Raw genomic sequence first — 13,984 nt, forward strand, 5'->3', positions numbered from 1 at the left:
CATCTCTGGACTCTCTAAAACAGAACAAACAAAACAAAAAACTCATAGATGCAGAGAACAGACATGGTCACCAGAGGGAAGGAGCTTGTGGGGTGGCTGAAATGGGTGAAGGGAGTCACTGTGATCGATGGTAACTAGATGCATAGTGGTGCTTGCTCTGAAGTATATACAGATGTCAAATTGTAAGGCTGTACAGCTTAAACCTACAGCATATATACCAATTTTACCTCAAAGGGGGAAAAAAACATAAGGGAAAAATCTGTGGCAAAACTGGCTACTGAATTAATGTAGGAAGAACTGCTAAAATATTGAGTACCACAACACTCACTACAGAGACATTCATAATACTGAGGTAATTCTAATAGGAATTTTTTTTCAGTGCTGTGATAGTAACAAATGAGCAGTAACTTCCATAAAAATGTTTCTGATGTATTGATTTATAGCTAATACCAACTGCAACTTTACTTTTTAAAGCCTGTATAGAATAACAAGGAAATATTCATGATGATATGACTGATGATACCGCAAACAGCTGAATTCATTGGCCTCCAATGTGTGTTACTCGTGCAAGTTGATCTTGCCGTCAGCCCCAGTCTGAAATGCACTCCCACACCTTCCCTCCTACTAAGTGAAGAAAACTGCATCTTTGTCCAGTTGATATACCTTTTCATTGTGTAATATTCTCAAGAAAAATCATGCTTTATATTTTATATCCCAACAAAGGCTAGCAAAAATGATGCCATCATCGAAAGAAACAAAGTAAGCCTATAATTTCTGTAAATAGCATCACTATAAAAGTTTTACAGCAACATGCTTCAGACTAAAAACAAACATGTCTTGTTCATTTAAACAAATACACTCAGACTTTTCTATTTTTTTTTTATATTCTATTTCATGAATAAGCACCTTAAAAGGGGGGGAGGATTACGTTTCATAAATACACTAAGTTGTACCTAATTTGCCAGCAGTTACTAAGATTAAAAGTGCTGAGAAGCTATTAAGCATTATATGCAATGCTATCAAAAGATCAGCCATGAAAGAGCATAGTTTTACCAAAGAACTATGGAATCATAGTTCTTTTTCACCAAAGAAGGATGCAAGGAAATTTACAAAATTTGTGGACACAGACTTCTTCTGAATTGTCAAGATTTTGAACAACCGGATGATCTAGGGCAAGTCTCTCTGAAACTATTGTTACATCTGTGAAATGTAAGGTTCCCTTTAAAATCCAAAATTCTGCTATTGTTCTGCAATAAGCTAATTCTGCAATAAGCTACCTGGTGTTAGGACAAATTAAATATAGCGAGCCACTGACATTTGCAAGGCATATGAACGGAGACCTTTAGAAAGCCCTATAGAATATACCGTCCTTCATAGAAGCTGGTAAATTATTTTAAAAAAATTAAGTGACCCCTTTAGTATCTTAGGGATTCTATAAATACAGTTCAAATTCCTTAATAAAGCTATGAATCCTTCCAATAAGGAAAATAAAGAAACTGTACACTCCAACTCAGAACGCCACGAGTGTAGTGACATCAACCTAAGTCCCCAGAACAGTGAGGGAGGATGGCGTCCACCAGGACACACATGCAAGGACGAGGACACAGCACGCTGAGCGCAGGCGGAGGCCGGGCTGGCGCCGCTCGGCAGAGCACTCTGACCTTCCGGGTGGGGCACAGAGGGCCGATGGAACTCGGGCGGCGTCTGTGAGGAGGCCCCGCGAGGCAGCGCAGAGCCGGGTACAACGGGCACGGCAGAAGGAAACCATTTCCGACTGAAACTCACAACATCCATCCCCGCTTGCAGCACCTCCACCTCCTAGGACAGAGCTCGCCCAGGCCTCACCCTCAGACACTGCTGGAGCCTCAGCAGGACTCCTAGCAAGCGCGGTCCGGCGCAGCTGCCGGAAGCCCCGCTGTGCGTCCGGACAGGGACCGTCCGTGAGGGACGCGAGCTGGCCTCAGGACCCTTCCTGGGGACCTCTGCACTCTGAAGAAACCGCTTCCCCACAACACGGAGGATCCCTCCACTGTAACCTCACACTACACAAAGCAAAATGCTTCCTAAGATTTCCAAATCAAACTTCTCTCATAATAAAAGTGAATTAAATAGTGATATGAATTAAAGTTCATGCTGATATTTCAGATAAATTTTTAAAGACTAATGATTTTTGAACAAATGACACTTTTGTTCAAACGCTGATGTTTTCCATTACTAGCACTCCCAGTACGAGAGCATCTCTCCCGTATTCAGTAAAGTGTTCTCCTTCACTCGGTGGAGCACTCTTTCTCTAGCCAGATGACTAAGGGCAAGTCTTTAGCTCTACCTTCACATTGTTGCGCAGCCAGCACATGATGGCGGGCTGAGGGGCAGGCTACTGACTATGGGAAGTGACGGGCTTACCACAAAGTCCTGAGCGCACAAAACGGGGCCAAAAACAATCCTCGGTGAGCGCAGGCCCACTGGTGGCCCCATCTTATTTATGCATTCAACGATCTAATGAACATCTGTGGATTCACCACCAAAGCTGAGAACAAGAATGTTACATTCCAGATTTTAATTTATCCCAATCTCATATTTCCAGCTGTGAATGATTACTTTCTTACATTTTTTTCTCATTCTTTCCTTATTTTCATCATCAGCTCCCAACAGTTGAACCCACCTGATTAAGCCGCTCTGGCTTTAAGCACTTCCTGAGCGGCCCCAGAGGCGGGCGGAAAGGAAGAGCACACTAGGCCTGGGCTGTGCCAAGACAGGAAGGCTGGGGCTTGAGCAGCAGCAGACTTAGGAGCTCTGACTCGGTGGCCTCGGAGCATGTCCACTTCGAAGCAGAATGTCCGGAGGAATTGAAATTATGTCTGATCACTCAGGCATCAACAATATTATGAATGCTAAAGCTGTAAAAGTTCATGGCCTACTGGACAAGTAAAAGAGCTCTGCGTGCATAATGAGATCTTCTTTACTCTGATGAGGAGCCCACAGCTTCCCTGAGATGCAGAGAAGATGCCCCATCATGGATGGGGTCATTGGGACCCTCCTCCAGGTTCAGATGGAGCAGCCCTGCTTTTTCCTTTGGTTTTATAAGGCTATCTTCTATGTACTTTTTTTGTTTGTTTCTGTTTAAGCAAAAGAGAAAACTCAAAAATTCACTGAAGCTTTGAAATACATTCAGAAACCATTATTACAAGTACTAATAACAAGATAATAAACACTGGGGTAATTATTTTGTTAAAATTTTTCCTCATCTTCAAAATCTGGTAATCATATAAGTAATATATTTTTTAAAAAACCAAACCATATATTTTTAAAAACTTGATATCCAACAATAAGTCTGCCACTTCCTATTTGCTGATAATATATGGCATATCCATATTAGTTAATTATAAATATGAAATGAGACAAAGACATTTTGAATGCTGTGAGAATGGAAAAGAAAATTATCAGTTGTAATTAACACACAAAATATTGGGGTTTAATTTCAATAAAAACTTTCATATGTATGTTCTGCTGAATCTGCTGTTTCCCATAATCATTTGCTTAATCAGGTAAGCATGGAAAAGGGGGTACAGATATTATTTAGACATTAGCAAATGAAAGCTGCTTTAATACATTTTCACCTAAAAACGAGAATTTTTTTAAAATGCTATGCATACAGATTATGATTTTTTATACTTGTACAACTATAAATTCATGCTCACTTCACCATAAGCCCTGAGAACTGAGACCAGGTGTCATGCTCAGCATCAGAGATGAGGTGGAAGGCACAGTGACTCAGAAGAATGCACCTGAGCTTGTTACGCTAAGAGGCAGGACCATCTATAGGGACATAAAACTCTGTTAGTCTGTAATACCCTTTTCATAGTGTGACTATATTAGACCAACAAAGAAAAAGTCCATCTTAAGAAAGAAAAATTTCAATGAAGACTTTAGTATCTTACATCCATCCACAGTCACTGAGTGTCAATCACCCTCTGAAAAACTAACAAAGAAAGTCACCAACCATGCGCTCAAGAAATTATCTAGTGTGGAAATAGGGCATGTACCACCTATTTTAAAAGGAAAACAATGCAGAATGAATTAAGTAGTACACTGACCTCGGTGGGAAGACATGATTATAGAGAATGAAAATGTAGGGGAGGATTTACAGAGACAAAATCTGCACCTTGTTTGAAAGGACAATCCATGCTGACCCATACAGAAGACACGGAGCCACGGCTTCCAGCACCATGGTGGGTGGGAACAGCACACGCAGTATGCTCACATTGGTCATGCTACCTTGACCCAACTCCTCTATCACACTTACCATACCATACTAGGTCTAGGAAGGCATCCATAAAGCAAGAAAGAACTGGAATTACATTAGAACTCAACGGAACTGACTCTCTGAAAAGCAGATCTCTATATTGAGACCATATGCTAGAAACAGTTCAAAATAAAATTAGGTTGACTCCTATAAAAGTACTAATATTTGACAGTTTTCAACCTAAGTGTTAACATATATGATTCAATCTTAGGAGGTGCTAACATATAAGTAAGCATCAAAGAAAATCATGATTCTTCTGAAAGGGAATAAAGGATTGACTGAAATGAAAACCAGTGCTTCGGAAGAACACTAAGATTACTACAGGACCAATATGTCTCATAGGGCACATCACTGTTTGTTTTCTCCTGTCAACACTAAGGATGGGAGAGCCGGAATACCAGTGGAGATGCCCTTTGTTTTAAGCTCACAACTGATTATACAAGTAACCCCAGGACCAAGAAATGGAGGGAAAGATCTTAGAGAGTAACCCATGTGAACCCTTGATTTTTCCTATGGGAGCTCCAGAGTGTAATGAAATGTAAACATCTTGTTTCTCATCTGTTAAAATGGTCGATCAAATTTGCTTTGATCCAACTTTATAAAAATTACTTCAGAAAGATTATAAGTTTCCTGAAAATTCCACAGGAAAAATTTTAATCTTGGACTTTTATAAGCAGCTACCGAGACATCATGAATATAAAGAACCTCTCACAAAAAGTCAGTACTGTATAATGAAACTGTATAAAAGTTGGTAATTAAGCATAATTGAAGGCTGCAGTGAACATATAGGCCTTTGTTCTTTTTAATTCTGGCACTGACTGGGAATTAAAGATAAGAGCTTAAGGCATATTTTAGTCAGAGTCCAGATGTATAAGCCCCAATGTTCTAAAAGTAATTTAAGTGAAATAAAAGAAGAGAATAGCCAAAAATATTCTAGATGCCTGCCAGGGAAAAACACCTATATTCTGAACATTTAACATATTTGATCGTATTTGGAATCACTTATTCATTGACCTTAAAAAAGGTTAAAACAGAAGATATTCTTATATCCAAGATCTGACTGAATTACTAAACTAAAGCATAGCAAAAAAACTAAAGCACAGCAGTACAAAAGCAATTCAAACATTCACACTAAAAAAGGTATAGACAGTTCACATCCCCACAGGATTCAGTTGTTGTATTTCTATATGGGAGTAAGAGGAGGCCACAGAATAAAGCAGATGTCATGGTACTAACCCATACATCTCTGGTCCAATAACTCACTGAACTAGCACTAGATGACATAGTTATAACGTATGCAATACTATTATAGTCTTCTGGGTTTCTTTTTTTGGGAGCCAGAAGTGGGGGGATAGAAGAATTCCTAACCACACACATATCTACCCTTTATTCACCAATGTTCCATAGGAATGTGGTGAAAAACAAGGTCAATCAGAGATGGAATGAATGAAAAGGGACTCGTAAAGGACAGGGGCCTCAGGCTGAGACTGGAAACAGAAAATATCTGTACTGGGAAGTAGGAGATGGGATGCTCTAGGAGTGCACACAGCGGGGGCTGGGAGAGAACCAAAGTATCAAGAAAGGAAGAAAATGGGTTATGGAGTTGAGAAAAGAATGTGTCTAACAAAATCAAATAGACAATTAAAAGCTGATTTGCAGGGTGGCTCTGCAGCAAGATTCAGGTGAAGGACACTGGAGCTGGAATGAGGGAAGGGTCCCGGCAGCAAGCCAGGGACGGGAGACAGCGCTCAGCAGTACCTGTTGCTATGATGATGCTAACCCACCCGCCCACACGCTCTCCCTGGGGCCTGAACTCCACACTGACGGATGCATAATTCCGAGAGCTCTAACTTCACCTGCTTCCTCTTAAGGACAGAGTCAAAGGTAACTGCCCCTTGACTCCAGGTTCTTTTCAGCCTGATTCCAACCCAGTTTCCCAGGCTCATCCTAACTCTTCCCATAATCCTTGAGTATTATATGATTTTTATTTTTAGAAGAGATTGGTGTCCATAATGTGTAGAAAGAAAGGGAAGAGCTACACAATGATGCAAAGGAAAGTTTTAGGAGAGGAAACAATCTTGCATAAGGGTTATTACGAGAGTTGCTGATAAAGGCATCTCATTTATTCACCGGCTTATTCTTGCAGTAAACATTTACTACTACAGTTACTACTGGGTTCCAAAATTCAGATGGTATTGGTGTTTAAAGATGATACAGCCTCTGCTGTCATGACCCTCAGATTTGGGGCTGATGGGCTGCGGATAAGGACAGAGAGCTAAAACACACATAAAGGCAAAAAAGAATTCTACTAGGTATAAGGCTCTGATGGAAAGACAGGTGGGTACTATTCCAGAGAATATCTGGGAGAGGTGTTATTTTAGGATGGATGGTCTGGAAAGACCTTTTTGCAGGGCTACATTTTAAATGTAATCTGGAGTTAGAGCCTCCCCAGCAGAACACAGTCAGGGGCCCTCTGTGAGGTGTGTGCGAGCCTGGCATGTTCACTTTCCATGTGCCTGGAGTGACCTTGGGCGTAGGGTTGGGGGAGAGTGGTATAAGGTGAAGAACTAAAGATCCACAGACTATGCATTGTTTAGGAAATGGTCACCAGTCAGAGTATAATACTCATGTTTTTTAAATGCCCAAGAATTAAATGCAGAGATGAATGCTCAACATGCTGGCTTAAAATTAAAAAATAAAGTTTAGAAAGAGTAGAAAACAATCTTACATTTCCGTACATTTCCATACAGTTCATATAACACTTAAAAATCTTCTGCTACCAATGTGAGAATTTCCTTTAAAGTAGTAAATATGGTATTTGATCAACATAACCATGATGCACCAAGAGCAGCACTCATTTCTGACCGAGCTAGAGAGGATGTCTGATATGAAAGGCAAGCAATTCCCACTTCTTTCCCAGCGGAGTACATACTAACTATGTCTGCTCAGCAAACTTGAGCAGCAAGCAGTCTTCAAAATAAATAATCTTGAGAAACAAGGAGCACCATTAGAAGTAGTATAAGGAAGTACAGTAAGTTTTCACAACATAGGGCAAGGACAATTTTTACGAAGTCCCATAATAGGACTTCACGCTACTAAACACACTGCCCCAAAACCAAACAGCTGAAGGCGTATGTGCTCACAAATACTGACTCTACTTTACAAAAACTCCCAATGCAAAACTTCCCTTGAATTATGGAAGCACTGATTTATGGGGGGTGGTTACAACATACTGCTTACATAAAATGGCAATCTGCCCTAAGGGAAAAAAATTATGAGACACGAAGTAACAGTAGTAAATAAAATGCGTACCATGAAGCCCACTATCTAGAGATGGACTATAATTCTGGCACTGAGCTTCCCAGCAGTAAACATAAAGAGGAAAACTCAATTATCTATGGGATTTGCTGGTACTTAAGACCAAAATGACAAGTTGTTTCAGAAAGGCACAACCTTTCCTGGAACCAAGACCAGAAATAAACTGGCCCCGAGTCTCACAAGGAAGATCAGACATATTTTCATGAGCAGCAACCTGAGAACTAACTTAATAATAAAAATAGGAGTTTATAAGGTTTTATAAGGTTCTTAAAACATCTTTAAATGTAAGTCATTACCACAAAAACTAAGACGTCCGTTTTATCGGAGGAAGAAAACAAAAGCAAGGCAGGGAAGGAGAGGGGCTCTCTAGCCACGCTGCTACCTAAAGGTTACCAGTGACAACAGGTCAGGAAGGGAACAGAAGGAACACGCATGCAGGCCTGTCAACAACAGGACAGAGGTGCGGAATCCAGACCCTCCACGGAGCTTCTGGATCCTCAGCCGAAGGAGGAGCAGGGCCGCCACAGCTTCGTGGACACTGTGGAGCCTGACAAAAAGGCACGAGCCTGAGAAGAGCGATTTCCATCCCCTTGGGGATGAGCCATGAGAATTATCTCTAACTAGGTCCAAATACCTCCCCAAAAAGTAAGTTGGAAACTTCAAACAACTATGACCTTCTAGACCACTGATGCCTTTGTTAACGGCCACCAGGAAAATTCATCAAGTCAAAGTGAGAAAATACCCATTTCAGTAAGAAACCATTTGGCATGAAGCAATCATAGAACATCTAAATTACCCATTTAATTGAGAAATACTTCCCAGACACTGACAAGATATCTTTCGTGGAAAATATATACTTATCTCTGTATGTACCTTAATAAACTGTCAGTTTAAGTCAGTAAAATATAAAAGGAAATTTTCTAAAAATAATAAATAACCTTGGGTTTAGATGAACTGATGTGACTTCTATCTATCTTTCCACATAGAAGTGATTCCTTAGCAGGGCTATATGTCTGTTCAATCCTACTTGTGCACAATAAAACCACGGTAAATGATCACAGGATACTAATTCTACACTGGATACTGTCTGCAGACAGAGAAATGGGAAAAGACAGAAGAAGGAGAGTTCTGAGCTCATGCAATACTAGAACATCAAAATATGACAACCTCCCACTCATTAAAGTAAGCGAGCCGAGATGGAAAGAAGACATGTTTTCCTCCATCTGGGCTCAAGAGAGTTATATCTGGTATAAATATATATTTTTTAAAGCAGAGAAGAACCCCTAAACACTTTATTTTTCCTAAATAAAGAAAGAAAGAAAAAAATCTGCCAGCCACTAGAGTAAGACAAGAAATGAGAGGGAGACCAATACACAGTGGGTGAATAACGGTGAGAGCGAGCCTGAGGCCAGCAGACAGAAATGACCTGAGAGGTTTTACAAAAACACTCCACAGAGATCACATGATGCTCATAAACACAGAGTAAAAGATCTCAATGCATCCATGAGAATACGCTACCCATTTCAGTGGTAGAACAGAAAACAGTGTTTACCCTACAGAAATTCACAAGGAATAAACACTGAGGAAGATGATGATCCTTTTTGTTTGGTTTTGTTTTTTAAGTAGGCTCCATTCCAGTGCCCAGAGTGGAGCCCAACCTGGGGCTTGAACTCAGGACCCTGAGATAAAGACCTGAGCTGAGAACGAGAGTTGGAGTCTTAACCCACTGACAACTTAGCCAAAGGAACTTATTTCTTTCAAATGGACAATCAAGTGGCAATAACAGGAGTTAATCTCATACTCCTCTGGTAGGGAAAAATTTGAAACTGTTTAAATAAATGTCATTCAGAGTTTTTATAAAACGTATTATTCTCTCATTTAAAAGTACCCTAAGTTTTGGGGGCACCTGGATGGCTCAGTAGATTAAGCTGCTGCCCTCAGCTCAGGTCAAGATCCCAGGGTCCTGGGATCAAGCCTGGCATCTGGCTTCCTGCTCAGCTCAGCAGGGAGTCTTTCCCCTCTCCCTCTGCTCCTCCCCCGTCATGCTCTCTCTGGCTCACTCTCTCTCAGATAAATAAAATCCTCAATAAATAAATAAAAGTAACCTAAGTTTCTAATAACCCAAACTACTGCACACGCACATCTATACGCTTTCTCTAGGAATGTCTGGGTTTGGGATACTTTCATGTTTCAAGGAAAAGGGTGATGTTTCCATCTAAACTGAAAAGAACAGTGATGCTTTCATATCTAACATATAAACACTTCTGAGAAAAGAGAGAAAGGAAAGGAGACAAGGATGACCCCAAAGTCCTACAGGATGTCCTGTGTGGTCCCAGAGGCTCAGAGCAAAGGAGAAGCAGGTATGAGAGCTGCCAGGACTTCTACTCACAGTTAGTCCTGGTGACATCTGGACATAGAAACACGTGGGGGGAAAGACTTGACTTATCAGTAAGACCAAAAGTGCCATGAAAAGGGAGATGGCTAACCACAAGTCCCAAGCATCTAGTAAAAGGGGATACAGCCAGCATCAATTAAAATCTGAAGGAGGCCTGGGGAAAACCCTCTCAACCTGAACAAAAGCACTGATCAGCCCTCCCCCAGGGCCTGAACACCCCATGTGGACAATAATGCCCTGGCTGAGCCTTATAACCTGAGTAGATGCCTCCAAAATTGCTTCACTGAAGAAATACTTGCATTCATTAATAACTTGAAAAAACAGGTACATTTCGGTGGATCATGAAATTATTTAGCTCTTAGACTCTCTGATGTATGGATCCAATTTAAAATCTCCACTGGTATATGTGGTTGGGGGCATAAGAGCCTTCCTGAGAGGCTGTCAGGGCAGCTAACTTCCACTGGCGCCTGGACACCACAAACTCAGATGCCCAGGGAGCCCCTTCCCCTCCTCCTATTTACAGTCGCTCAAAGCCCAGCTGACTTTGAAGCACTAAACCAGGCATGCCATCCCTTTCGATTATAACACGTGCCTGGCTTCCACATGAGATAAACTTATAATGGCTGTTTCAGTTGTAGTAATTGTGCATAGGCTCATTTTCTAGATTACTATTAGCGAACCCAAAGAGTCATAAAGATACTTTGGCTTACTATATTACAAACAGAATTACTTACCTAAAATAGGAAATACTTTAGAATGAACTTGCAAATTAATTGGAGTTTATTATTTTGGAATGTAAATCGAATGTGCCTATATTTAGTTCTTTATATTTAAGTGTACAAGACTTCAGAAATACAGTGGTGTGTTTACTACCTTAAAATAAGTTCATGCAAATTTAGGGACAAAAAGAAAAACTTGTTCTTACACAAGCCATCACTTCAGGTGTTCATGAAGTCAAAACATATATATTTGAAATTATCTAGCTTTCTGTTGCTAATGACAGTCATGCTGACAAAATTTACTGGTTCATCAAACTATAGTGCAAGTACATGAATTTACTTGTAATAAATTATCATTTTTGCATTTATCACTCAAAGCACAAGGCCTAAATACTTGCAAACAAAATGCATTATTAATTAAATTGTCACAGCCTATTTGGCTAACTTCTATTACTATTTGCTATAATATGCAATGCATAAGAGGGGAGAATCAAATTTAAAACATAAAAAAGTAAGCTGATTATTTTACCCGGGAAAAATTAAAATATAGCAAGCTTGCAAAATTATAGCCAAGGCATTAATGTTTTAAATAGGTAAGAAAAAAATGTTTAACTTAATTTAGAGAACAGTTATGCCCAAAGTGACGGTTCAACATGCTGATAAAGAGTTTCTTTGTTTCCTAAAATCATTAAAAGGCATCAATTCCCTTTCCAAGGCAGGGAGGAAGGTGGAATGGGAGCCCTTTGGCACTAACTATGCTAGACTTTGCTACTTGAATGCGACTCTCCCCAGCTCCATGGGTCTACTGGGAAAGGATGCTGCCACGGGGTCCAGACCTTCTGAGTATTTCTGTGCAGTGAGACAAGTGTCCTAAACGAGAAGTGTTCTGAAACCCAGAGGTCTTAATAGAAGCAACAATTCAATGGAAGATGTCCAGCTGAGAGGAACTTAACAGCCTGGACTACGAGGGAGTCAGGACCCAGGAGACAGGGTGTGCCTTCCCACTTGAGGTTCCTTTCCCAATTTTAGAACCAAAACCGTGTCAATGCCGGAGAAAAAGCTTACCACGCCTCAAAGGAAAGAAAGACATGTGATCTTTCTCTTGCCTCTGTGTAGCCTCCCTGAAGGTGTTGGGGGCTGAAATGAATGGAAACAAGCAAGTGTTCCTGGAGTATACAGAAAAGGTAATGGAAACCAAATAGTACATCTGGGATCTTCAATCTTCTATCATAATATACAGGAGGTGCCCACTGTATTTAAGTGCTTGGAGGATAAAAATATGTATATGGTGATGAAGTTTTCGTTATTATAAAGTGATATGAACACTTATTTAACCTTTATGAATTTCTAAATAAAAAGTAAAATGACACATCTGAGTTACAGTAGGGAGATATTTTCTTTTTCCTAATCATCTGATCTAGACTGTTTTCATTCAAAATTCATTTGGGGAACAAAATCCCTAAGTAACTGTATGTAAAGATTCTCAGTGTGAGATAATCAGTAGAAGGAAGGACAATGGGATTAGAGTCTGAAAAATAACAATTCTAACATTCATTAATTATAAGACACTGAATAAATTATTGCATATTCCTGAATCTCAACCCTCAGATCTAAAAACCTGGAATAATAATGCACTGCTAATAATATCACAGAGTGATTAATTGAAATAATGCATGTAAAAGCAACAAAAACAGAGTACATACAAATGTTTTGTTTCCACTTCCTTATACACCCATGAAACATAACTGCGACAAGTCCCAAACCATAATGTAAGTAATATAAAATTTGTTGAATTTCAAGAATTATGCATTCAGGATATGCTCAACACATACAGTTTGGCTCAAATTAAATATAATGCCACAAAGAGAAGTACCAGAAATCAAAAGATAAAGAGTAGGCATATGTAACACTCAATATTTTGACACAGTAGTCATGCCCAAACTAAAACACTAAAGAAAACAATATGCCTTCAATACAAGTCAAGTCAAATTGCTTGTAAACACAGAAAATATTGGTAAGAGCATTTTAAATTTTTTAAAAAGGCAATTAAACATTTACAAATAAGGAAGAGGTCCTAGGAGGTCCTAGGCTGCAGACTCGTAGAACAAACTGCATCATTACTGACATCTTAAAAAAGTATTAAAAACCAAAAGTTTCTGGGAGTGTCTAGAGAGTTGCAGATACCATCACAGAGGATTGGGAGGAAATATACTATATCTTTGAAGGAAGGATAGAGGAATTTTCACTAGCTCTGAGTGAGCTATACATCTTAGAGATTCAAAAATTTTAGAAGTAGCCATACTCACTTGACAGCTGACATTGCTATATTTCTGCTCACCTAATATAATTAAGTCTATGTGATGAAGCTAATTATGATACAGTAGCAGGAAAAAAGAAAGCCTGGCAGTTGATGACATAATAATTGTAGTGTTATTTTCCATGACATGGCAACTAGAGTATTATTTGGGGGATGACACAAGATGTATTTCTTTTTTAGTATCAGCAATGTTAATTCTACAGTAAGAATTCAAAAATACTATTTTAAAACCTCAAAATAAAAATGCAGGAAAAAATAGATAAAGTTTACTTTTATATAATTATTTTAGTTCATTCAAACACATGTGCAGAGGTCAATCCCCTCCTAAATAAACTTTTCGACTGTTTCGGGGTTATTCCACAATTTCACAAATTCAAAGTCCCTCAAATCTTTTCAAATACTTTTAGATCCAAATTTCTAAAATTAAAATGACATTAAATTTTTGTGGGAGAATGGTATGAAATATCACATTCAACAACAGAGTACCACAAATGCAAAACATGATGAACTGACTTGATAAAAATTCTAGAAGTCATATCATTAAGCAAAGCCTAAAATGCAAATATAAACGTATTTGTTAAATTTTTTAAAATGAGCAAAAATTACCTTTCTTTTGGGGTGCCAACTCCATGTTTGCCTAGTAGATGCGTATTTAAGTGCTTCTTCATTACAAAAGCAACCCTAAAGAAAGAAATAACAGTAATTAAAGAACTAAAACATGACTCTCTGCTAAAAATATGTCCACAAAGTACTTAAAAACAGGCAATTATATACAGATGTAATATGAAAATGCACATTAGAGCGGCATTCCTGGTAAACAAGAAGCTTGCCTACAGATCAAACGTACTGTGATACCTGAAAACCGGAAGAAATAACTGTATTTAAACTAACTGGTTCATTTTCTTACTCGAGTGTGCGAACAGGAGCAGAAA

At 39.2% G+C, this 13,984-nt stretch overlaps 1 protein-coding gene across 1 annotated transcript in view; it reads right to left on the reverse strand.

Moving 5' to 3' along the window:
* Window positions 1-13,984, reverse strand: part of ZNF407 (zinc finger protein 407) — a 440,591-nt gene that overhangs the window by 264,512 nt on the left and 162,095 nt on the right. The window contains exon 4 of the mRNA XM_021686162.2: window positions 13,659-13,733. Coding sequence (XP_021541837.1) covers window positions 13,659-13,733 — 75 coding nt within the window. The remainder of the gene's footprint in view (window positions 1-13,658; window positions 13,734-13,984) is intronic.

This window comes from Neomonachus schauinslandi, chromosome 14 (genome assembly GCF_002201575.2).
Source record: "Neomonachus schauinslandi chromosome 14, ASM220157v2, whole genome shotgun sequence".
In the NCBI taxonomy this organism is placed as follows: domain Eukaryota; kingdom Metazoa; phylum Chordata; class Mammalia; order Carnivora; family Phocidae; genus Neomonachus; species Neomonachus schauinslandi.